The sequence below is a fragment of the Podarcis pityusensis genome (assembly GCF_964106645.2).
Source record: "Podarcis pityusensis genome assembly, chromosome: 13".
NCBI classification, from domain to species: domain Eukaryota; kingdom Metazoa; phylum Chordata; class Lepidosauria; order Squamata; family Lacertidae; genus Podarcis; species Podarcis pityusensis.
In genome coordinates this window covers 21,549,462-21,576,705 of record NC_138038.1, presented here as the reverse complement: position 1 = coordinate 21,576,705, position 27,244 = coordinate 21,549,462, and the positions used below count along the sequence as shown (strand labels likewise).

Genomic DNA, 27,244 nt, shown 5'->3' with positions numbered 1-27,244 from the left:
TGTGGTAAAAAATTACTCGGCGATGAATGGAGTTTATTCTGTGCCGGATTGGAAGGTATAAGGAATTAAACTACTGTCTTTAGCAGTGTATTTATTATTACCTCTGTCAAAGAACGAAGACTTTAACAGCATCCATGATAAATTTCAGCACAGAATAAACGGGGTGAGGGAACGGCACACATGCAAACACGAGCACACATATATTATATAAAAATATTACACACAACACTCCGGAAAATCCTGCACATGTCTGCCTAGTTCTTTTTGCGTATTGGATCATTCGCGTTTCCAGACCAAAAGAAAAATAAAATTTGGAACTCGTATAAAGGCCGTTTATTATATCATATAAGGGACTGTAATATTCTGGAATACAGGATGTCTCTTTAAATCAAATTATGCTTCTAAAAATAACAAGCAGCTCAACACCCAGAAAACATGCCTATGTGGAAATGTCCACGTGGAAGATAGAGAGGAATGCAAGCTAGCCTTAATGATACCTGTCAAGATAATGGGCACAGTCTTATCCAGGTGAGATCAGCTATGGAATGACAATTCTATTTTTCCACACTGAAGACAAGAGCAAAACTTGAACAATGTCGCACAGGTTACTTTGCTGAATTCGAATCCTAAATTCCAGCTCAGCTTTTCCATTTAGGAAGATGAAAACAGGATTGGATCAAGATAGAAAATCCAAATGGCACTTCTTTCCCAACAATTAACCCGGTGAATAATCCACTAGGAAGATTCCCTATGCAAGCATCGTTGAAGTGAAGGACTGTGAAGCACAGCTCCTACGCATTTTAGCGGGGCTTGAGCAGCAGAACTTCCCAGTAGGTCAGATCTGTCCATCTCCAACTCTGCCACTCTTAATGGCAACCCAAACCTGCTACCTGGCTGCCTCATGATTCGGCCATATTCCAAGATAATTGAATGCAGATTAAATTTAGCAGCATTCAAGTCACAAACAGGGTCCTGAGGGTGGATTCCCTACCCTCCAGCCATTCAATGACTGCTTATGGGTATAGTGGGGATTCCAAACTGCATTAGTTGTTGAGTTACAGAACCAGGTGGTGGTAGTTCTTCCACACTGATTAACACAGAGTATAAAAGCGGACGTGTGTGTGTGTGTGTGTGTAACTGAACCTCCTTTGCTCACACTATGAATGCCTGTCAGTTGTATACTCCAAAGCAGTTGAGAATGAGAGATGTTAACATTACCTATGGATTAAAGTGCAGAAGCTCTGTGTGACTTGACACCTTTTAAACAACCTGACATATTCACAGTCAAGGGAGTAACAGTGATTTAAAAAAAGGATTTTCCACCCATCGCTTCCTTCAGTATACACTTATGGGTGACAGGGGAGATCACAGTTCACATCAAAAAGAGTGTGTGGATACGATGTAAACAACAGAGACTGTTTTCGCAGACAGTGGGACAGCCTGAGAATTTGGAAAGGGGAAATGATGGGCAATTGCAAGTTCGGAAAGGAGTTCATGTATTTTAGAAGAGCACCCAACTCGCCATCACACAACCTGCCATAGGCAAGGTAGCATTTAGGATGGGAGAGAGAGGAGTTAAAAACACCTGGCGTTTATATGATTATAACCAGAGTAATTTTAGAATGGCACAGCTATTGGGCAGCGATAGATTATTTGAGTTGTAGAATCACATGATTCCACCTCCAGCTCCCACCCCACCCTGCCCTGTAACCTTTCTGTCTTTTTGCAGAACGATGTATAGAAAATTACATGGGAGGAATAAATTGTCCTGGGGTTTGTTTCTGGATGGCTGCTTCTTGTCTGAGGGTGGAGATGGAGGGGGGTTGTGTTAGGGGAAGCTTTTCAAAGTGGGGATATGAGGTGGGGAAATAGCCTTAAGCCTGAATTTGACCGGTGCATGACCGTTGCCTTCTGGCTGACCTCAGATTCTATTCCCAGGCCTTTTCCGATTCTATAGTCTCCTGTCCCCGTGGGGGTTATTAATGGAAGCACAAATACCCCCCTCCCAGCCACGACTACGTCTTTCGTCATTGCAATGCAGCTTGTTAAGAATGGCAAGATGCTGGGGGGGGGAGGGGATGATATGTGGGTTTAAGAGCTACTTGCAAAAATGGTCTTAGTTGAAATCAAGGTTCATCACAGCGTCATCTGACTGTTCTTACGCCCCCCCCCCCCCGTCTTCCAGCTCTAACGCCATACTTCTCCCCTCCTTGCACTCCCTCAGAAATACCACTAGATGTCACCAGCCTCCTCCTTTCACTCAAGGGTCTGCGGAAATAAAATGACGCTTAAAGCAACAGAGAGAATTAGCAATGCTGGAATTTATTTATTTATTTATTTGGTTGCTTGTCATTCACAATGAAAAGGAAATCTTGGTATATTAAAATCATCATCCAACCATAGAATGCATATAACCTACGCTAAGTTGGGGGAGGGGAGGGGAGAGATGCTCTATAGTCACTGAACAGTGGTTTTTTTGTAACATTATTCTAGAAACAAATAGTTGAGGAAAGGACTACCAAAGAAGCAAAAGCATAACAGTGCTCTGGCTGACTGATCTGATCCCAAATAATATTGCTGGACCTGCAGAGGATTGCACACATATTGCTGCACTCACTGAGAACGAATGTTACAGATAGAAATTTGGGATGCAGAGGAATCCCAGAAGAAAAAGGCATGTAGTTCTGTGTAGTCTTGCAGTCTGTCTCCCATGAAACAACATTTGGAGAAAATATAGATTGTGTTTGCTTAATCAGGATGCTTATGGAAGCTGATGACTGCATTCTTAAAGTGTTAGGTGGGTCAAGGTAAAGATCCTAGGACTTAAAAAATGAGTGGCGTTTGGAGCCATAGAGTCTCAATCAATGGCCATTCAGTGTGTTCTTAACTGAATCATAGGAAGTGAAGAGAGCTGAAGATCAAGGCCATCTGCTTGCCAAAAAGCAACATTCCCCATACTTTAGTCCCTATTCCTGCCACAAGTCACCCAGCAAAACCCAGGACACATTATTATTATTACCTGTAGTAGTAGTAGTAGTAGTAGTAGTAGTAGTAGTAGTATACAACTGTTTACCCATAGATCACTGGGTGGTTCACATCATGCCACAATTAAAGCAAATGAACAATTAGCCTGCCACACTAAAAGGCATATGCAGATCAGAAAGCTCTGGATGACTCAAGCGAGTGAGCCAAGCACACAACATAGACAGTTCAAAATATAGCCTCTAAAATCATCAGCTAATCTGAGCTGGGGATAAAAAATCACACAATTCTGAGTATGGGCAAAACTCATAACAGAAATCTATTCCACACATGTTGTTGGGGTTTGACTGTACTCATTTGCATGGAATATTTAGTTAGTCTCTTATTTGTGAGGCTCCTCAGATGGCTTCAGGTAAGCCATTGTTGTCTGGCTCACAACTTTCATATGGATAATGCTGGTGATGGTTGGGTAGATGGGTTCTCCATCTCATTCAGAATCCTTGTTATGAGGCTCTGATATTTAAATCACACCAAAGCACTTTTCGCACACATACACATGGTTCTATGGAAACGAACACATAAAAGTAACATATCCAGCAGTTCTTCCATAGGAGTGTGGGAGTTTTGTAGAATGCAAGCCCTCTGGGGGCAGAGACAGTGTCACACTGGTGCTCTGTACAGCACCATTTAGCTGGTGCTAAATGTTAAGGGGAAGTTATTTTTAAAAAATTAGGGACATCTGGCAACACTAGTGCCAAGCCGGACCGCTAACACTAGTAAGGTTTGCTAGAAGCCCTGAGTGTCGTTTAAAAGCACCTGAGGCTGCAAGTCGGCTAAGGTTGCTGAGCGTAACCACTGACTGCTCTGTTAATGGTGCTAGCGAGGAGCTCCAGAACAGCTTTATCAGTTGTGCCAGAGGTGTGTTTCTAGCTCAAATTCTCCAGCTTTGCTGTGTTCAAGAAGATTGCCTAGGTTTTAATGCCGGAGCCACAGCAGTAAAAAAGATGAACCACTTTTTTTTTTTTTTAAAGGTTTGAAGCTTACAAAGCACATGACATCCTGTCACAGACCTCATGGCGCCAGTCAAACACCTGCAGGCTACACCTATCCTGCGGCTGGCAATGTAAGCCAGGGATCCTGGAGGCTGTGCCAGGCAGTAGTGCCAGAAGTTGAAAGATCAAGGCTGGAATTTTTGAGACATGCTGGTTATGCACAAATGAGAAACCCACCTTTCATCTCACACAGACAAGAGGGGTGAGTTAGCAGATGTTAGAAGATTTAATAGACAATGTTTTATCTAGTGTAGACAGGGAAAGCAAGCACAATGGTAGGCTTACCTATGTCTGGCCAGGGGTATTGTTAGGAGGTAGCCCATGTGGACCCTGCGTCTTTCATGCCAAGCCCACCGCCCCCTTTTAAAAAACCTTAGTTTTTGAAACTTTGCTTAGGTGGAGTCTTAATATGGTCAGAGCCTTTGCTTATAGGGTGGGTGGGTATGATGCAAAATGCAGGGCAGGTGAGACCTCAGCTACATATCTACCTTCTTAATTTGCCCAGGGGCACTCTATGCATTTATGCTCTGAACCCTTTAATAACCTAGCAATGCCTGTGTGTGTGTGGCAGAATAAAACAGGTGTGAAATTTGGTTGCGGGTGCTGAATTCAGCATCCTGGAAATTCCTGTTTTCATTTATTCATTTTTAATGATTCAGGTTTCTAGCAAAGACCCACTTGAAAGTATGTAGAAATTCTGCCCCTTCCTTTAAATGTAAAAAAACAAAAAAACAAACAACAAAAAAACTTTGCTTACGGAGCAGATTTCCCTCTGAAAGTCAGTCTATAATCTGCAACTGTAAATTAGTGCATGCAATTTTTATACAAATTTGTGCTGTGGGTCTGTGCCTTAAGTCTTTTAGTGATCCACCAATGTACCAGGACAGAGGCTTTCCCCAGTCCAACAATGCCAGAAACTGAAGTTGGGCCTCTAGAGGTGCAAAATGTGTGCTCCAATACATGTTCATGGCCATTTGTCCTTGGAGTTCCCTCCCTACAGTCACTGGCGGAGGAAGAGGCGTGCGGGGGGAGCGCACCTCCCCTGGCAGCACGATCCTGGCGGGGTGCCATCGCAGCTGCCCCCCCTGCCGCGCTGGGCGCCACACCCCTACGGGCGGCACACCACGCCCCCGGGACACGCGCCAGCCCCGCCCCTGCCTGCTCTCCGCCCCCCGGTGCCAGAGCATGAAGCTCCGCCACTGCCTACAGTATGTAATTTTGCCTTGTTCCACCTTTTTAAAGGCCAAAGCCTCCTAAAATCTAACTAAAGAACTGAAATATAACAAGTATTAAAACTGAGCTTAGTTGGTTAGAGCGTGGTGCTAATAACACCAAGGTTGTGGGTGTGATCCCAATACGGGACAGCTGCAGATTGCAGGGGGTTGGAATAGATGACTCTCAGGGTCCCTAGTCCCCCAACGCTACAGTTCTATGATTCTAGCCTGATGGGTCTCTAACAGCAAGCCCAAATGGAAAGGTCATATATGCATATATTTATCTATACAGTGGTGCCCCGCAAGACGAATGCCTCGCAAGACGGAAAACCCGCTAGACGAAAGGGTTTTCCGTTTTGGAGGTGCTTCGCAAAACGAATTTCCTATGTGCTTGCTTCGCAAGACGAAAATGTCTTGCGAGTTCCTGCGGGGTTTTTTTCCTTTCCCCCCCTTTTCCCCAAGCCGCTAAACCACTTATCAGCTGATGGCTAAGCCGTTTATCAGCTGATCTTTAAGCCGCTTAACAGCTGATGCTAAGCCGCTTATCAGCTGATCTTTAAGCCGCTTAACAGCTGATGCTAAGCCGCTTATCAGCTGATCTTTAAGCCGCTTAACAGCTTATCGTTAAGCCGCTTATCAGCTGATCCACTAAGCCCGCTAAGCTGCTAATACAGTACTGTAGCACTAATCCGCTAAACCAATGGGCTTGCTTCACAAGACGAAAAAACCCGCAAGACGAAGAGACTCGCGGAACGGATTCTTTTCGTCTTGCGAGGCACCACTGTACTGCTTTTGGGAATGTGCTCATTCCCTAGTGGAAGGAGTTTCAAAGTATCGTGAAAAGAATGATCATTTTTAGCAGGACATTATAAGGCTCCTTGGTTGTTGCCAGACCAAAAGTGAAAGAGAAATCAAACGGGTTTCTATCCAATCTGATGTTCTGATGATAGTTAGATTTTAGTACAATGGCACCTCTGGTTGCGAATGGGATCCGTTCCGGGAGGCCTGTTTGCAACATGAAAAGAGCGCAACCTGCAGCGGCGCGTCTGCACACGTACAGGTTGCAATTTGCCACTTCTGCACATGCGAGTGACATCATTTTGCACGTCTGTGCATGCGCGGGCAACGAAACCTGGAAGTAACCCTTTCCGGTACTTCCGGGTCACCGCGGGACGTAACCTGAAAGAACGTAACATGAAGCGGACGTAACCAGAGGTGCCACTGTACAATCCAACTTAACACAGAAACAGGACATAGCAGTAGAAGACAGTCTCACATCTTAAGTTTGTCAGCCCCAAACTGTTTTAAGATGCCACTCTCTACTCCAGTTCATTACAACTAACCACTCTATAAGACGCACCAGACAATAAGATGCACCTAGTTTTTGGAAGAGGAAAACAAGAACAAAAATATTCTGAATCCCAGAAGCCAGGACAGCAAGCTGGATCGCTGCGCAGCGATCCCGCTGGCTGTCCTGGCTTCTGGCTTAGCTGTGCGCAGCCTCTCCTAGGCAGGGGGAGCCTTCATTCCCCTGCCTGGGAGAGGCTGCGCGCGGCTAAGGCTCCCCCAAGAGCCGCACTCCCTTTAAAGAGCGTGCGGAGTATATGTGTGGCTCTTGGGGGCTTTTCCCCGAGGAGGGAGAAGAGCAGCCCTTCTCCGTCCTCGGAGAAAAGCCCCCAAGAGCCGCACACATGCTCCACAAGGCTCTTTAAAGGGAGCGCTGAGCAAAGCCTCCCACCTGCATTCGCTCTATAAGACACACACACATTTCCCCTTACTTTTTAGGAGGGGAAAAGTGCATCTTATAGAGCGAAAAATATGGTAATTGCTAGGATTTCCAGTGTTCTCTTTCTCTCCTTAATCCCTCATATTTATATTTGTTGCATAGTTTAATGCAAGGGCTCAGGTATGTCACATTCATGTTTTTATGTGAACTCAGAAAACATCTTACATGTGCATCCAAAAATGCAAAGGATGCTGTTGCCCTGAGCAACCCCACCCAAGCATCTGACTTCCATAAAGGCTTAAGCCTCAGCACTTGTAACTTCACAAAACAATGGATTGTCTCAGTGTTAAGACTATTCAGCTTTCAAGTAAAGGTTCTTGTATTTCACTCTGCTGAACAGTTTAATACTGCCATGCTGGTAGAAGCTCTGGGGCAGTTTGAATGCTCCCCCCCCCGCCCCCCACTTTTCTCTTACATGACTCTGAGGGCTAGTTCACATAATTCTTTTCCCTAGGTTGAAATCAACATGAATGGATTTACAGTTGTTGAACTAGTCTTGTGAATAGCCCAATATGGATGTCTCTGAGCCATGAATCAACACATCCTGATTCATACCACTCTCTTGAGTTATCAAGATTTAAATGTTGGAACTGCAGAAGCTCAGTTTTCATTCCCACAACTTGAATTCCAACACAATATTTAGAAACTATTTCTGGCTCTAGTGAAGACAAAAACTTGAGACTGAAAAACCACCAAAGTCTAGGGCACATTTACAAGTGATGCTTAAATCCCCGTATCTGTAGATCAAAGGAAAAATTAAGGGACCAGAACATGCCCTGGAAATAATAAGTATTTTGCTTTCTCACTTTCCTTAATAATATTGGCAAAATGGCACATTCCAAACAGATGAAACAAAATAAAATTTGACAAACTTTCAGAATTTGAATATTTGAATCGAATCAAATGTTTTAAAAAACTGCCTTTGAGGATATTTAAAAAAACCCTCTAAATAATCTGCTGATTTATTATTCTGATGATCTATTTCAAATAAAAAATGTGAGGTAACTCTTTGCTAAATTCAATTTATACTATCTTTTACACCATTTTATTCTCACAAAAATCCTTCATTTGGCATACTGATTTTAGTCCAGTTAGCAGACTTTAATCACAATTTTATAGCCAAAATAAAAACTTGAGAATTCCCCTATCAAAAAAAATAAAAATAAAAATCAGACTTGCACTATAGACTTTTAATACTGCTTTGTATACACATTGTTTTTAGGTCACACCCAGAAGTGGCTTGTCATGCGGAGTAAAAACTATCTGGCAGGTGAACAGCTCTTGCTTACTGGGAGGGAGACAAAGAGGGCTGAGATAGAAGGGAGGTCGATGTGGTGCAAACACACCAGTGAAGTAAATCTGGCACTCCTGTCAGAGAGTTTGCACCATGCTGACCTCCCCAGTACTTTACCCTCCCCCTCCTGGTAAGTAACACACCTGCACAGAAGCTAGTGTTGCAGTTCCATTCCACCTGGTCAGCTGCTTCTGGTCACACCTAAAGTGTTTGTAAACATTTTAAAATGTAAATTTATAAATGTGATGAAGACCAAACTACACATTACATGCAAAGTTAGGCCAGAGGCCCCTTTTCAATAGGAAAAGTCAATTGGGGTATGTTTTGGAATGGAGAAAAAGAGGCCAATTGCCCACTCCCCATGTGGCTTTCACGTGTTAGAAGTGGCCATTGGGCTACTAGTGTATGCTTTTGTGTATACTGTTTGGCTCCGAGACTCACTGTGACGTGTTCACTTGGTGGCAAATCTGGATTTTTGGTTGTGTTATGTGTGATGCAGCCCACTGGGTGTCACTGGTGAAAAGAGCTCATTATGCAAACAGAATAATAAAAAAATTCCTACAGATTCTGAGCCTTTACAGGATTTCAGGATGTTTACTGTTGTTTGCACTTGACAACACTGAACGCAGTACTGCATTTCAGTGCTACTTGAGACCTCGGTTACATTCCTGAGTGGAACTATCTAAAATGCTGAAGAGGAAAAAAACCAGCTTCCATTAAAATTAATTTTAGAGAAAATGTATGGGGTTCATGCTGTGGGTTCCTCTTGCCCCAGTTGCAAGATCAGATAGATTTTGCCTACTTACTGTTGAATCTCAGCCAACTAACCCCCCAGCCCCAAAATCACATCTCCCCACGGCTGATGTGCGAAAATGTCAGACAGGACCTTAGCAGCAGACGGCATGCATTCCAAACAACACCAGATGGATTTTTATATTAGCTACTATTTCATGTTCAAGGCACAGCGACCGCAATGCTTTAAAAGGAAAAAAAAAAGAAGAAAGCCAGCCAGCCTCTGCACTGCTGCCACGCTTGCTTCGGCGAGATTAATTCTGCAAAATTAATTGGGACAAGATTGAAAAGGAAATTAAAATGCAGCTGAGTGAACAGGCTTTTCAAACACCTTTTCCCCCTCTCTCGCTCCCCCTCCCTTGCTGTCTAACTATCCCCACCCCCACACCATCAAGCTTTATTAAGCCTCGGTTTCTTGGATGGCCATAGGTGAGTTCTGTTGTCATGCAAAATAATTTATGAAAGGAAGACACTCAGGACCAATTGGTTACACGTGAAGAAGTTGTGCTGGAGCTCCAAACCGGAGCCACTGAAGGGAGTTAAAACCAGGTCATAGTCTCATGTCAAAGGGAGGGAGGGAGGGAAATAAGTCAGACACTATTGAACTGCATGCATGTTCCTTCACATATAGATGTTTGATATATCTTAATTTTTGGCGGTATTAATGTGGAAGGCCTTTAACAAACAAATACTTTAGGATTCGGGAATGGTATATTCTAGAAAATGTAACATTCTGGCATACATATGGTTAATAAAAAATGGATATCGAATTGCCAAGAACTGCCGTGGTGATATTACTAAATTTTTTTGAAGGGATAGTCCCAGGTAGACTCACAGAAGTGATTACAAATATTAATTACTGCACAAATAGGTATGGGCAGATTATTCTATTTACTGTCTGTGTCAATATCCCATGTGGTCATTCATAGGCCTCTTCTGTCCAATTTCTACATTAATCTGTGAATCTCTGAAATAAAAAACCTGTGCAGAGTTTGTATTTAAATATGTATTTTATCACAAAATGTGTATTTAAATATGCATTTGATTTATATTTTATCCTAAAATATGTATATTGGCATGTTTGATGAGAACTGTATTGCAAAATTTGGTGAGAAATCCAAAGAACAACTATGCTCCAAATCATGCCTTAGTCCAAGAGTTGTGAATTAGATTAGTCTGCTTAAAAATGTGGACCAAACAAAATTCTCCTCCACCTCTATTCAAGCTAAATACTGGCAATGGAATGAACATCTATGAACTGAATGGATGACTGAAAACTGGAAAACTGTTATATGTTCATAATGTCTAGTTGGATAGAACCAAGAGGTAGCAATAGTCTTGAAAATGAAGAAACTGAATTATCATCATTATTTGACATATAATGTTCTAAGTATGTAAATGTATATGACATTAATGTTAGTAAAAACCCTCTCAATTAGGATGGCCATGTGTTCTACTGTACAAAGGTCAGCCATCTATTTGAAGGGCTGTCCAGTCTAAGTCTGATTCCTCATCCCTTTTCTATTTCAAACTTAACAAGTCAACTCTCTTCTAGGTTGGCATGACATTAGCTGGGACATGGTGTTGGTTGTGTTGGCTGGTTCTGTTCTGAAAACAATACATAAACCTATCATAATGTGTGTCCCCAAATACAATTTGCAACACATTTATTTGGTAGTGAAAATTATTTTAAATTACGTATATGTATTAGGGATGGTTCATAGATGTAGGGAAACTAGCAATGGGGAACCTCTGGTCTGCGGGCTTAATTACATCCCAAGATAACATCAGATATGGAGCAGTTAAAGACACAACTGCGAAGGAACAACTGGATGTTTAAAATGCACGTCCAATGACTTCTTGGCAAGTGGAGTTTGATGATAGTGCCAATCAGCAAACTAGCACGGACAATAAGCCCCTCTGAAGGTGTCACCTGATGACCTACCCACCCACAAAGTGGCTGGTGGAGGAGGCCAGGATATGATTCACCAGTTGGATCCAATCCCCCACCATTTATGTAAAGATTTTATTTCTCACTGCTTGATGAAAATGAATGTCTGAACTGATTTGAATGGAAAAGCCTGTGTGAGAATATTTAATAATTTTGTTGATTTATTTTTCAGACTTACGTCCAACTCTTTCTCCCAAGACCTCAGGGTAGGTTATAACAAGACGCAAGGTGATGTGAATATTCTATCTGTGGTACGTTTTCTATGCTGGCCCATCAGACCCAGCATCTCCACTCAACACCCTCAGAAAACTGGGAGCTATGGAAAACAGTGATGGACTCTGGGGTCTCAAATTCCAGTGGCACCCTGTGCAACACCAAAATTCAGCACCCTGCTATCCGCTATCCTCACACAGCTTTTCAAATCATAGTTGTGGCATCCCCAAGGCTCCGCGCCCGGTGCGACCGAACCAGTCACGCTCCAAAGTGCTTTGCAGTTCAAAGTGCATGTCTTTTCTGTAATGCTAGAGTTCCCTGCTACATTATCATGCCAGCATCTCCCTTTAAAACATGTCAGAAAAGATTTGGTTGATTTGGTACAAAGAAACATGTCTGAAGTTGCCATAAAACTAAAATGTAATGTGTGCATTACTTCCAGGAAATTATTCTGCACAAACTTTATTGTAAGAAAAGAGAAATGTGCAAGGGCATTATCATGCTGTTGTCCATGTCCTGTTAATTGCAATGCACACAAGAGCTTCTCAAAGGCCTAGAATCAAAGAATCGTACAGTTGGAAGGGATTCTTCAGAAAGCCAAGTTCTGGTGCCTTACTCTCCTGTACCACCAGTACTCTGTATCTAATGTAAGACTGAGGATGCCATTTATCCTGTAGCACCAGCATGTCTGAGCATATGATCAGCTAATCCCTACTGACCAATCTAATGCCACCAGAACCTATAAACCTAGCTACATTCCAAGCAACTCATCTCTAGTATGAAAAGACTGCTTAGGCTCCTGCTCCCTTTCCCTGATTGCTCCCTTAAATCCTGATTCTTGCCTGGTTTTGATTACACCCATGTCTCTGGATCACTTGGCCTAACACTGGACCACTGCTTATGCCAATTTATTCAACTGCACATTTATAAATCAGCCGATGTATCCACTTGCACATTTGTGGCAAAGAAAGTACTTCACATCCCCACACTCTCCCCGCCTTCCTTCCTTTGCTCCCCTCACCCCTACATCACACCTGACCAAGCAACTCAATTACCCTTGCAATTCTTGAGTGATTACACACATGCTCAAGCTATTTTCTAGACAAACTTTGCTGTGAGGCAAGTAAACATAAAAGGATGGAAGAATTTCCAAAAGCAGCTCTCTGGGCTAGGGAGGGAGATGGCGTTGGGAGGTCAGGGTGAAGAGAAAGAAGGCGGAATGATTACTTAGATCCGTGGTTTTCACATTTTTCCAGCTTCAGGGGACCTTTCCAGATTGACTTGTCTGTCAAGAAAACCCTTTGTGTCTGCAACAGAACCTCTGTAAGTTGTCAAGGGTTTGTGTTGGGTGGGGGGAATTTAGCACACTGAAAGAGGATGGTCATGCATATCAGCAAATTCACTACTTGTCTACGTGAACTGAGAATGCACCCTTGAAGACAAGCTTCTTCCTCAGCATCTCTGCTACACCTACCAATCACACCATTAATGAATTTACTGATCTGTAATCCTCATGGCAGATAAAAGAATCTCACCACACACTCCCCAACACCATACAACTTCAGTTCAGTAATGTTTAATTAAAAAGGTAAAGGTAAAGGACCCCTGACTGTTAAGTCCAGTCGAGAACGACTCTGGGGTTGCGGCGCTCATCTCGCTTTACTGACTCAGGGAGCCGACGTTTGTCCGGGTCATGTGGCCAGCATGACTAAGCCGCTTCTGGCGAAACCAGAGCAGCATTTAGTGATTTACAGATAAAAAGTTGTTATGAACCTGGAGTCCAACAGCAATCCATACACAGAGGTGGAGGCTGCAGGTGCATCACCTAAAGAGCCAGACCAGGTTCAGGGCTCTAAGCCTGCTGCTGAACAGAGGACCATTGGGCAACCACCCATAGAACCAGGCAGAGCTTGCAGGGCCAGAGCCAGAGGGGCCCAATGCCTCCCACAGTACCCAACTGATCCAATGGTGCAGGAAGCACAACAGGCAGGAAGCTAGGATGGCTAGGATATGAGGATGGCCACAGGATTGACACTTTAGGGACCCTAGTTCTCCAAAAGTGAGTGGAGCCTGGGAGAGGCAGGTTAGAGGAAGAAGTTCAGTTTGCTTTTAGTCTCTGTATGTGTGGGTTGCTTACTCAAAGCTATTGGTGCATCTGCAACTCTTGAACTGCCTTGCCCCATTTGATCTGGGACCTGACCAGACCTGGTAACACCAGCAAGGCTTCCTGCCACAGCAAAGATGTGTGTGTTCCTGTAGCCTTTCAGAGGCCGTGCACTTTCCCCCTCCTGCACTGGCGTGCACATCTACTCAGAAATTAAACTAATAGCAGCACAGCATCTCTTACGCTGCAAGATAACTTCCGCCTTAGCAAATCTAATAAAGGGGGTGGTGGAATTATGTGCAAGCAGGGTATCACGCTACTGGTATCAAGAAAGTATTGAAGAAGTATCACAGAGACACTAAAATGAGGTTAGATCACAGTTTGACTGATCATGTGGAGAAAGTGAGTCTGAACCTCTCTCCCCACAGCTTTGAGATGCACCCTTTATGTTAGAGAAGTTGATTTCTTTTCCTTGGAGGGATAGAACTCATTGGCTGGAGGCTGTGGAGGTAAAGCCGTCTCTACACATACCTTGCTGAGGATGTATATCAAATCTCCTCGCTGGAATGACAGCTCATCTGGATGGCCACCAGCACAATCCCACAGACCTTGATAGTAATTCACATACTTTCTTCTGAGTCCTTGTAGAGAGAGAGAAGAGAGTGTTAAGAATAGATTATAGCATTCAGATCAATAGCTGCAAGGCAGACTTGATTTCTCCTTTGGCAATATTTTACAGGGAACTTAGATTTTGGTAATTTATCCCAAAAATGCTGCACCTGGGCCTTAAGTTCACTGATGTTCACCTCTAGTGGCAGTGGTTGGAGGGCGCTTGTGAGTCCCTCCAAGTTGACTGTATATATCAGTTGCATGCAAGCTTCCTACAGCAGCAAGGACGCTTATGGATGAGTGTGCCCATCGTAGGTTCCCTAAATATACAAAAGGGCATTTGGGGAAATTGGGGAGATGCCTTTGGATCATGCTGACTTACTGATTCTTTTCCTATTTGATAAGGGTGGTGTGGTGTGGGGCAATGGGAAGGTTTGGTTAAGGCAATGCTGCAACTCAACGCTCTTGGGCAGGCTGGCTGTCAGCATTCTCTCATACCGTAACCAAATTCTGTCTCAAGATAACTGCAATTCTGCAACCAGAATAAACCTAGAGCAGTGATAAGGAACCCATGGCCCTCCAGATGTTGTGAACTCCCAACTCCCATCAGCCTCGCCAGAATGGCCAGTGGGCACAGTGACGGTGGGCACTGCAGCCCATCCACAGGTTTCGTAGAGGTTTCCACATACAGTACTGTATATTTTCCTTCTGAACAACTGATTCCATTTCTGCTATGCTAAGAGAGGATGGACAAGTTTTCAGGGTTATCACTGAACCCATTAGCAGGAGGAACTTGGTTTCAAAAATCAAATGTCTCAGGAAAATTAAGAGTACTTAATTTCAAAGGGGAGGGGGGCTGGCTCTGTAGGCAAGAATTCACCCAGCCCTCTGAGTACCTTCTTTCCCATCAGCTGTTCAGTGGGGAGCTACACTTTCTTTACCCCTGCACAGCTGTTTTTACTCAACAGCTGACAGGTGGGCAACAGTTCAACAGGGGCAAAAGGGTGAAGGGACCAGAAAGGAGAGAGGCAGAGGAGGCAGAGCCTTCATTACCATTACAATGCAGGGGACAAGTCCCTCTTTGTAGTTTGCTTTGTAAGGTGTGCAATTATAGCCCCTTCTTCTGCAAGGAGATCTGCCTTAAGAAGCAAGAAAAACTCCAGTTGCACAATGTCTCCAGTCTGCAGTTTGCAGATAGGCAAAAAAATCATCCATGCATGTTGGAGATTACACACATGTAATCTTCAGGATGCAATGGCATTTTGCAGTTTGGGGCTTTGAACAGCTATAAGGCAGAGTTTGTAGTTCAGCTGTACGTTCATGTCTGCATTCTCTCCTTGGATTGCTGAGCTCTTTTTGCAGTCGGGAGAGATGCAGGTGTTTTTATAACACACTTTAAAATGTTTTTAAGAATGTCTATGGAGAAAACGGAGGATGAAACTTCAGTTACTAAGAATTACAGGGCCTTTTCAGCAGTGACTCCTACCCCACTTATCAAATTTGATTTCAAATCAGAGACGCCTCATTCCTCATTAATTCCAAACAATGTCTTAGAAGCTTAATTTTTATCATGGCCTTTGAGGGCTAATTAAGATATGCAAATGAAATTTTGTCTTTTAAAGCTACCTGTGTTCTTTTCCTTTTATTGTATGGTCTGTGCATTATGGATGGAAATGATAGCCGTGTGTGTGTGTGTGAGAGAGAGAGAGAGAGAGAGAGAGAGAGAAGAGATTTTGTGTGTGTGCATTAAAAGTGTGTGATTGTCTGCAAGTCTGCTCCCACTCACTATTTGAATGCAGCCTTCAAGAGTTTTTCATTAGGGTGCTAATGAAAAGAAAAGGTGCCTGTCTCTGCCTAAATGCATGCATTAATAGTCTGGTAGTTTTTCAAGGAGGTTTCACCTTCCATTTCAGTGACAGGATTTCCACAGCTAAACTCTTGTGCTTTTGTGGCTCAGGAGCTTATGCCAGCCCCCTTCCCCAGTTGCTTTCTCTTGCTCAAAATTGAGGGTGTGCCATATGCCACCAATGGAGTCCTGGCTGTGATACAGAATAGAAGGCCCACACGAGGAGGAGGGCAGAAAAGCATTATTATTTGGATGTAAGGGACATCATGATAAGAAACCCTCTAAATTAGTGTGGTCAATTTTAGATTACCTAAATTTGTTGAAATGAGTAACGGCAGAGCAGGGAGAACACAAATCTTAGCAACAGTACATGCAAAAAAGTAGGTCTACTTCTTTTGTGTGAGATATTGAAAAGGGAGCAGGGGGTAAGACACAAAACAGGGAAGAGAGTAAAGGAGATCATGTAGAAAATTAAAAAATTGCTCAGGGCTCAGAGCGTCTCATCTAAAGAGAGAAGCAAGCATGGGGCTTATCACTAGGCAACCATAGATGGGAAGATTCAATAGTCAAACTAGTTTTTCTCCCTCTTGTTTTCAATTTTAATCTTTCTCCCACCCCCACCACATTTGTGTATGTCTTAGTCAGCTTCATATTATTTCAGGCTTCCCCAGGAGGCTGCCATTGATTCCTGGTTCCCACTTCCTTACGTAACACAGAGCTATGTGAGCAGCCTGAATAAGGAGTCTGCACATCTCTGCACCCCAAAATGCATTTAGCACTACCCCGAATCATTTGCCCTAACGTCCTCTGCAAGATGCCCTAGCATTGTCTCCAGTCTAAAGCGTCATCTCTGCCCAAATCATTCCCAAGTGTGACATATCCATGCCAACAACTGCCACACCATGAATATTCCTTAAGCCCATTAAGCAAAAGTCTCCTGCAACTTTAATTAACAGCTTCCTCCTCCTTTTTAAATTGTCTTCTGTTTAGTGTGGTCATGGCATTAACAATAAATTGCCTTTTATATTAGTTCCTGTTTCCGTAAGGAGGAGGCTTTAATTACTGGTTGCAATTGCACACACAACAGCTAGTGTGGAAGCAATATGAAAGCAAACTCCCACCATCCCTAACTATACACCATATTGGCTGCGGTTGATAGTATGTGGAGTCTAACAGCATCAGAGCTTGCAGGGCAGCAGCTGAAGAAGGAGCAAAAATGGTTTTCTTGTGTGTGTGTTTCTTTGTGGCTGATTAGCTGCTCTCCCAGTGCAAAGGTCAGAGGGGGCAGGGTTTCTGTTGAGGCAGGTGATTAGCTGTGGGAGGAGCTTATCAGAGCTTGCAGGGCAGCGGCACGCGCCTAGTGGCACGCGCAGTTTGATCCATCTTTTAGATTTAAGGGAGCTAGTCTCAAACGTTTGTTGGGGGAGACCTAGGGTTTTTTGGGGGGGAGTTATTTGTCCTGTCTTCACGCTTTTTATGATGGAGGACCGCTGTAGCCACCCCCAACGACACGTTCTCAAGATGGAGGGTGAGGGAACAGCTGCAGTCGCCTGCGGTTCCTGCGCAATGTTTGCCATCTTGCCAAAGGTTGCAGGCAGCTTTACCTGCAGCAATAGCATGTTGATTGCCCTCTTAGAAGACAAAGTCCAGCAACTGGAGGAACGTGTAGCTACGCTCCAAAGAATTAGAGAGCTGGAGCTCTTCTTGGAAGCAACAGAGCACACCGTCTCCACCCAGGAGGAGACAGGGGACTCCCCTGAGAAGGAGGCTAGTTCACCAACACAGGAGCCAGATATATGGAGAAACGTGACTCAAAGAAGTAGGAGGCCCAGGGTTCGCTCTGATTGTTTAGAAATACACAATTGCTATGAGGTCCTCTCCCCTAGCATGGAAGACGAAGAGCATCTCTCCCTCATTACAGTCGATCAGGTATATGAAGACGAGCAGCAAAGTCAGTCCTCAGGGAATGTGCAGGCGACCTTGGAACGGACAGCTCACGGAAGAACCCTGACCAGACCTAAGAGGAGGTGTGTAGTGGTGATAGGGGATTCCCTACTGAGGGGAACAGAAGCAGTGATCTGTGGGCCTGACAAGATGTCTCGGGAAGTGTGCTGTCTCCCCGGGGCTAAGATCCAAGATGTAACTGAACGACTGCAAGGAATCATAAAACCCACTGACAAATACCCCTTCCTCTTGGTTCATGTGGGAACCAATGACACTGCAAGCAATAGCCTCCAGAAGATCAAAAGAGACTACGAGGCTCTGGGCAGGAAATTGAAGCAATTAAATGCACAAATTGTCATCTCATCTGTCCTCCCAGTTGAACGACGTGGCCCAGGGAGAGAGGGAAAAATAGTGGAAGTGAACAGCTGGCTTCGCAAATGGTGTAAACAGGAACGGTTTGGATTCTTAGATCACGGACTGCAGTTTCTTGAAGATGGACTTCTGGCAAGCGATGGGCTGCACCTCACAACGGTTGGGAGGAATGTTTTTGCCAAAAATCTCAGAAACCTCATCAGGAGGGCTTTAAACTGACTAATGCGGGGGAGGGAGACAGTGCTCCTGAAGGTAGGAGTCTATCAATTGATGAAGATGATCATCCAAATGTCATAGACCAAATGGAGCAAACAGCACACAGCCCTAGTGGTGGGAGGAAAAAATCCTTAAATAAGAGTCACGGGGGAATGATTAATGGACTTCAATGTCTGTACACTAATGCGCAAAGCATGGGAAATAAACAAGATGAGCTTGAGCTCTTGGTACAGCAAATTAAATATGACATAATAGGCATCACTGAAACCTGGTGGGATAAGTCCCACGATTGGAATGTAATAATGGAGAGATACAATCTATTTCAGAGAAACAGACCAGAAAAGAAAGGAGGAGGAGTGGCGTTATATGTCAGGGATGTGTATACCTGTGAAGAGATCCAAGATTTAGAACCTCAAAGCCAAAGTGAGAGCATTTGGGTCAAAATTAAGGGAGAGAAGAATAACAGTGACCTCATTGTGGGAGTTTACTATAGATCCCCAAGCCAAATGGAGGACATAGATGATGCCTTCCTGGAACAGATGGCCAAGCATGCAAAAGGAAGGGAGATAGTAGTAATGGGGGACTTCAATTACCCGGATATTTGTTGGATGTCAAACTCAGCCAAGAGCATAAGGTCAAACAGATTCCTCACTGGCCTTGCAGACAACTTCATTGTCCAGAAAGTGGGAGAAGCAACAAGAGGAACAGCCATTTTAGATCTGGTCCTAACCAGTGTTGATGACCTGGTTAGTGGGGTAGAAGTGGAAGGATCATTAGGCACGAGTGATCATGCTCTTCTGAAGTTTGCTATACAGTGGAAAGGAGCAGCCAAGCATACTAGGACTCAATTTCTTGACTTTAAGAAAGCCGACTTCATAAAACTTAGGGAAGTGCTGGGTGAGATCCCAGGGACAGTAATACTAAAAGGAAAGGGAGTTCATGATGGCTGGGAGTTTGTTAAGAGGGAGATAGTAAAAGCACAACTTCAGGCAATACCAATGAGATGGAAACATGGAAGGTGCCTAAAGAAGCCAGGGTGGCTATCTAAAGAACTTTTAACTGAGTGAAGATTAAAAAAGGATGTGTACAAAAAATGGAAAAGGGGGCGAAACCACCAAAGAGGAATTCAAACAAATAGCCAGCACGTGTAGACACAAAGTCAGAAAAGCTAAAGCACAGAATGAACTCAGGCTTGCTAGAGAGGTTAAAAGCAACAAAAAAGGCTTTTATGGGTATGTTCGTAGCAAAAGGAAGAACAAAGAAACAGTGGGGTCACTCAGAGGAGAAGATGGTGAAATGCAAACAGGGGACACAGAAAGGGCTGAACTCCTCAAAGCCTTCTTTGCCTCAGTCTTCTCCGATAAAGAAAACAATGCCCGACCTGAAGAATTTGGATCAAATGATTCAGCAGAGGAAACACAGCCCAGAATAACTAAGGAGATAGTACAAAATACTTGGCTAGTCTAGATGTATTCAAGTCTCCAGGGCCAGATGAATTGCATCCAAGAGTATTAAAAGAACTGGCAGATGTGATCTCAGAACCACTGGCAGTCATCTTTGAGAATTCCTGGAGAACAGGCGAAGTCCCGGCAGACTGGAGGAGGGCAAATGTTGTCCCTATTTTCAAAAAGGGGAAAAGAGAGGACCCAAATAATTACCGCACAGTCAGTCTGACATCAATACCAGGGAAGATTCTGGAGCAGATCATTAAGCAAACAGTCTGTGAGCACCTAGAAAGGAATGCTGTGATCACCAATAGTCAGCATGGATTTCTGAAAAATAAGTCATGTCAGACTAACCTGATCTCGTTTTTTGACAGAATTACAAGCCTGGTAGATGAAGGGAACGCAGTGGATGTAGCCTACCTTGATTTCAGCAAGGCATTTGACAAGGTGCCCCATGATATTCTTGTAAAGAAGCTGGTAAAATGCGGTCTTGACTATGCTACCACTCAGTGGATTTGTAACTGGCTGACTGACCGAACCCAAAGGGTGCTCATCAATGGTTCCTCTTCATCCTGGAGAAGAGTGACTAGTGGGGTGCCACAGGGTTCTGTCTTGGGCCCGGTCTTATTCAAAATCTTTATCAACGACTTGGATGATGGACTCAAGGACATCCTGATCAAATTTGCAGATGACACCAAACTGGGGGGGGTGGCTAACACCCCAGAGGACAGGGTCACACTTCAAAACGACCTTGACAGATTAGAGAACTGGGCCAAAACAAACAAGATGAATTTTAACAGGGAGAAATGTAAAGTATTGCACTTGAGCAAAAAAAATGAGAGGCACAAATACAAGATGGGTGACACCTGGCTTGAGAGCAGTACATGTGAAAAGGATCTAGGAGTCTTGGTTGACCACAAACTTGACATGAGCCATCAGTGTGACGCGGCAGCTAAAAAAGCCAATGCAATTCTGGGCTGCATCAATAGGAGTATAGCATCTAAATCAAGGGAAGTAATAGTGCCACTGTATTCTGCTCTGGTCAGACCTCACCTGGAGTACTGTGTCCAGTTCTGGGCACCACAGTTCAAGAAGGACACTGACAAACTGGAACGTGTCCAGAGGAGGGCAACCAAAATGGTCAAAGGCCTGGAAACGATGCCTTATGAGGAACGGCTAAGGGAGCTGGGCATGTTTAGCCTGGAGAAGAGGAGGTTAAGGGGTGATATGATAGCCATGTTCAAATATATAAAAGGATGTCACATAGAGGAGGGAGAAAGGTTGTTTTCTGCTGCTCCAGAGAAGCGGACACGGAGCAATGGATCCAAACTACAAGAAAGAAGATTCCACCTAAACATTAGGAAGAACTTCCTGACAGTAAGAGCTGTTCGACAGTGGAATTTGCTGCCAAGGAGTGTGGTGGAGTCTCCTTCTTTGGAGGTCTTTAAGCAGAGGCTTGACAACCATATGTCAGGAGTGCTCTGATGGTGTTTCCTGCTTGGCAGGGGGTTGGACTTGATGGCCCTTGTGGTCTCTTCCAACTCTATGATTCTATGATTCTATGATCTGGATAACCCTGCTTTAGGTAACATTCATTAGCAAGCTAGTTGAAAAGCACCGTCCACAGAAACTCCTTCACAAGTTAAAAAAAGAGAGCTGCTAAATAGCTAAGATCTGTATATTAAGAAAGCCATTGTTAAGGGAACATTTGGTACAAAAAGAAATAAAATGATTATAATAATTTACTTATATAGTGCTCCTCCCTTCACTTAATAGTGATTTACATGAATATAATAAAGTAACAATAAAAGCATATTAGTTAGAAATCATTAAAATAATTTTTAAAATGGATGGAGGGGAGTGTGTGTGTTTGTAACCAAGCATTTTTAGATGAATTCAATAGTGCAGGTTTTATTTTAAGGAAGAGCTGAGCTCCAAGAACTGTTTTCAGTGCTAGCATTCAGCTATGAAAAATATAAAGCAATCATACAGAGCATCCACGACTGAGCATGTGAAGAGTGAATCTGCTCTTTTACGGAGGAAACCACAGCCATCTTCATCACATATCTCAGCTAAAGGGTCAGAATTTCTTGCTCACACGCCATAGCTTCTAATAGCTTCTGGGGAATGTGAGCCCCAGTATTTCCTTTGGAAATAAGTGCTGCAATAGTGCTTCTTCTAAGATGCTTCTAAAATGTTGGAGATGGGAACACCATCTTAGTGGCCTTGACAAAATACAATTTACTAGAACACTGCTGTTTCCTGCGCTGCAGACAAAAAGACAACACCCAGAACTGCAGGAAGCTCAAAGCAGCTCTGCCTAAGTGCTTCTTTCCTGAACTGGGCCCGTACATTCCAACAGAGAAGCAAGTGGGCTGGTGGGTAGGTGGGACGGGACTGATCCAGGAAACAGGTTTTCTGCTCAGATCCTGCATGGCTTCAATTCTTAAGGAAAAAGCAAGGGTGGGAATGAAGGTGCTTGAGCCCTCTGGAAGAGCAGGCTGCCTGTGGTGGCTGGGCGTAATGATTGAGAAGGCAAACTTTCCAGTCTACAGAACTTCCCTGCTCTCCTTTCCTCTTGGCGCTGGTAACTGTGACTCTCCTTTCACCCTGCCTTTGTTTTGTTACTGGGTCTGTATCCATCTCCTCCTTCGTTTTTTCCATAAGCTTTTCCTCTTTTGCTTTCCTCACTCCTGACAATTCTCTTTCCCCTCCGCCCATCTGTTGCCTAAGTTTTACGAGCCTGGCTCCTTCTCAAAGACTTTTTGGTACCTATTTCCTGAACAAGGAGGGGTGAGGGAAGTAGGAATATTCAAAGCATTTGCACTTGGGGGGGAAACAACAGCCAAGAACTGGATGCTAAATTAGGCAGCCTGATAGAAGTAAACATCCTTGATATGTCAATCTTAACCCACTATAGATTTAAGGATGGAGGAGTGGTGCGCAGTATGCCTCTTTCATCTTTTGTATTTAAATTTTACACTATGAAGGGCCTATTTCCTATCTTGGGATTAAGAAATTCTACATCTGTTCAATTTGCTTAATTTGGACTGATGGCCAGGGAAAGGTGTGTTTCCTCCTCACCATCAGGTTATCTGCTTTGCTTTGTAGGGATGGTGAAGCATAAATTTTAGACTGCTTGATGAAGATCAGTATAAAGAGTACAATTCCCACAACTGCATTCCCCTGGAAGGCGTGGAGGTGTCCCATTGGACTTGCCTTTTCTGAGATTCCTTTAGATTCTTTTCCTGCAAGGACTCCACTCCAGCAGAGCTACAAGACAGGAGTGTCAACTGATGCATGTGGTGTGGCACACACATACACAGTTAATGATCCAGGTTTTAATTCATTGATTAATTAAATGTCAGCATGTCTATATGTTGTCCCCAAACATAGGTGCACTTTTAAGGATGCTAGGGGAAGGGTGTATACTAAGTGTATACTAAGGATGTTAGGGGAAGAGAATTTACACTTACTTAATTTTTTTATTTATTTCAACTGCGTCCGACCAACACAGCTACCTACCTGAATCTAACAAAGGCTAGTAATTGTTAGAAAGAAATGGCACTCTAAATGTTTCTCTTTTTTTTAGATTTGAGAGAAAGATACGGTGCCTAGCTGAGTAACACATTGTAGCCTCCCAAACCCTTAGAAAATTAACAGGCTCAAAGGCCACCAGTACTGAATAAGATTCATGTTTGAAAGTTGTACTGTATCGATGGCAATTTCAGTCAAGCACTGTTAGCTTGGGTTGCCTGTGGTTCTTACGGCAAGGAAGAAAGTAAAAGAAGGCTGACTCAGGGCCGTTCTATATATAATGTGGCAGCAGACCCAGGTTTGTCATCAAGTATACAATTGACAAGGAGCTGCAGCCAAATTTTGTGTGTGGACCTGTATAATATATGTGTGTCCAAACATGGTTTTGTTTCTTTGGTGTACACCTTGCAATTATGGTGGTGATGATGACGATGATGTAATGCATGCTGATTTGAAAGCAGTTCCAAACCGATATTTTATCTTTTACCTGTCTTCTCCATGCTTCCAGCATCTTCTCTGTCATCTGAAGTGGACAAACCAAGTTCATCATCTACAATGAGATAAGAAGTGAAGTAAATCTAGCAGTTTCTGCCAGAAAACTAATTTTGCAAAATCTGGATTTTAGAGCCAAGAAAGCTTTAAAAATAACCACAAAGCAAATATAAACATCTGTGACTGCCCATCACTATTTGCACATGGAGGGGGGGATGTTTCTAAAAAAAAAACCAATGGAATAAAGCACTTGGTAACTGACTTATGTGCTCCAGAGCACCAGGGCATAATTTGTGCCATGACTCTGCCTTGGAATCTAGTTCTACAGAAAAAAAGGGGAAGCTTAGAATAGCAAAATTCTACCTAGCACCACATCTTATCCTTTTCCTTTGCTATCAGAACGTCCATCACTGCTGCATTTTTTTATCCTCAATAACTTCTTAAGTATGTTGCCATCCATTTGCAGAGAGACTCTTTCCATTTTATCAGTAAAATATAAAATAAAATATTTAAAACTCTGCTGTCATAGCAGTGAGGGTACAAGGCAGCAACAGAATATAGGGTTGGCCCTACCATTAAGCAGTCAGGTCACATGATGCTATGAGGTGGGCAGTGGCAGAAAAGTGTTGAAAGGCAGAATTGTATGGGCCACATGACCTGCTCCACATCCCCTAAACTAGCCTGCTGCTCTCAGGTACAGTAGAGGGTGCTCTCCCGTTGTCAAGGGAAGATTCGATTGACACAAAGTCTGTCAGCTTCTGTACACAGAATGGGAGTGGATACAACCCTGTTCTTTCCTCTGGGTAGCAAAATGTCTTTGAATGGGCCTGCAGGGGATATTTTATGTGGACAGCATCAGGGGACAAGAAGACAACCTGATTATGGCTTTAAAGCCACATGCTCCTTATGTGATGAGGCCCAGATATTCAGACTTGGAACCTGAAGAGACTAAGAGGATTCTGCTCAGATCATAACCAATCCCGTAAATACAACCTCAGTAAGCCTATGATGGTACACACAGAGGAGCCTAGAAACAGTTGGTAAAGTTTTCAACCATTCCTGCCCCCCCCCAAATTCAAACAACACTTGTACAGCTACCAGATTGAATGGTTTGCCTCAGCTCCAGGCATGTGGCTAAAATTATTTGCTGCTCTTTTTAGAAAGCGGTACCTGTCTCCCTCCCTCCATGCTCTACAGAGCTAACAGCAGTTTCAGCGTAAAGGAATTTGAATCAGGGAAATGGGATGGGAGGATGTGGTTAAACCAATCCTCCTGCAGTGCTACTTCCCTCAACTTCAAAGCAACAGTGTGAGGCTGCTAATTAGTACCCCCCCCCCAGTCCACCACAGACCTCCTGCATCATGTCTAGTTTAGCCCTCACACAGATGACTAGGTGACTCTGCCTTCCCCACTTCTGAGAGATGTTTTATAATGCAAAATTCTTATATGGGAAGAATTCTCAGGTAGGCATTACCACACACCCTCTGTAGATGGCAACATCTAGCAAATACACATAAATGTATTTTCCAACTGAAGAGACACTGTGGTCAGCAATACTCCCCATGTTTGTTCATTATCTATGAGCAGCAATAAACCCAAGTGTGAGATCACTATACAGAATACACCAGTTGCAGGCTTGTTTTCCTGTTTTAGGAATTTTGCAACATTTGAAGTGGCCCTAAAGCCGGCATGGGATATGCATCCTTCCTGTTTACTACCACAGCCCACTGGCTGCTTATTTATGACTAGGGCTACATGCTAAAAAGTCATCTATGATGACTTCATAGAGTTAAAGCAGGGCAATGGTTAATAGACCGACTTGTGAAAAGGATGAGTCCTTGGCTCAAATCGTTCTTCTGCTATGAGCTTAATAGAGACTATGACAGACAATACTCTCTAAGAAAGTTCACTTCTCATGGTGTGTGAACACATTTATTTTGCCCCGCAGTTATCCCTGGCCAAACAGGTTATGTGTGGTTTTGAAATAATGCAAACCCCTGAAAAGCCTCTTCTGATCTCTTTTCAACTATCTCACTAAACTGATTCTAACCTTGGCTGGCTTACAGCTATAACAGAAGTAACATCTTAGGTGTGGTGGTGGAAGTTTGAGTGTAGCTTTACTGCATTGGAAATCACAAGTATCTTCTACCCTAAAGCACGTTTTGGAGAAAACAGCTGTCCTACCTCTCTCCTACCAAAGCCACATATTAACATACATTATATTAATGCCAACACTACATACAAATATTAAGAGTGAAGCGATCCAATGGTCTAATTCAGGTGTCACTACTGCCAAAACTCACTTCTGCATACTCGAGTTCCCTATTTGACTGTGACATTGTCTGCATTTGTACTTGGCTTGGCGTGGTTAAGAACCCATTTAAGTGCCATACTTCCTGATCACATGACCACCTGGCTACTTATCAGGCAGTTTGGGTAAGCCACATGGGAAGCTGATTTCAGATGTTTCCTCAGCCACGTGGAACCCTGACCATACAGAAGAAAATTTCAGTGGCAGTATGTCAGTACAGCAACGTTAGAATCAGCACTCATCCCTATGCTGTTCGGGAACAACAACCTACATGCGAAAGCTTAACATATAGAACAGGAAAATGGGTTATCACCTGCTAGCAGAGGGAGGTAGTATTTTAAAATATGCCCCATAAACCTATCAATTGTTATTTAAGGCAGTAATAGCAATCACTTGTTATAGCGTCATAAATTTACATGGCACTTTATAAGCATAACACAAGCGGGAAAGCTTCCTTAGCTTTGACAAGTATCTCCGGTCTCACTAAAGAGAAGACAATGAATGAAACACACTGTCAGGAGATGATGGAGGCCATGGGAAGAGGAAAAGGGAGGAGGGCTGTGTGGATGCGGAAGGACGGACTTAGCAGAAGGGGGGATGCATTCCAGAAGGCAAGTATGGGTTAAGAGACTAACAGGAAAACAGAGGCCAAACACAGATAGTTATCATTTGCCAAGTGATAACTTAACACAGGATGAATTTAACCACTTGGTAAGCTGGTTGTCTGTATCATCCCACCAAGGACAGTAAGCAGAATTATCATACTGCCTCTTTCCTAGATTGCTGATCAAGTGCAGATGTATGGCAAAAAAAATTCCCCATCACACGGGAAGACAAGCTGGTATTTTATCACTTAGCAAATAGACATCTGTATTCACAAGATAAAAGCTGTGTTGGCATGAAGAAATGGTTCTTCCCCAGCAGTAACTGAAGGTGTGTATGTTACTGTGCACAAACATTATTCCACTTTACTTGTGTGATGCCCAACATTAAGGTATCACTTTCATGAGCCACTTAAGACCAAGAGCAGCTCCATTCAGTCCCATCAAAATGTTACCAGCCTGTGTTTGAAGTCTCAAGGCCT

General features: G+C 43.5%; 1 protein-coding gene across 11 annotated transcripts in view; it reads right to left on the bottom strand.

Moving 5' to 3' along the window:
- Positions 1-27,244, bottom strand: part of SKAP1 (src kinase associated phosphoprotein 1) — a 312,733-nt gene that overhangs the window by 30,394 nt on the left and 255,095 nt on the right. For all 11 annotated transcript variants that reach the window (XM_080979453.1, XM_080979457.1, XM_080979450.1 and 8 more), the window contains 2 exons: positions 23,845-23,907; positions 13,920-14,029 (listed from right to left, as the gene is read on the bottom strand). In XM_080979453.1, the coding sequence (XP_080835579.1) occupies positions 13,920-14,029; positions 23,845-23,907 (173 nt within the window). The remainder of the gene's footprint in view (positions 1-13,919; positions 14,030-23,844; positions 23,908-27,244) is intronic.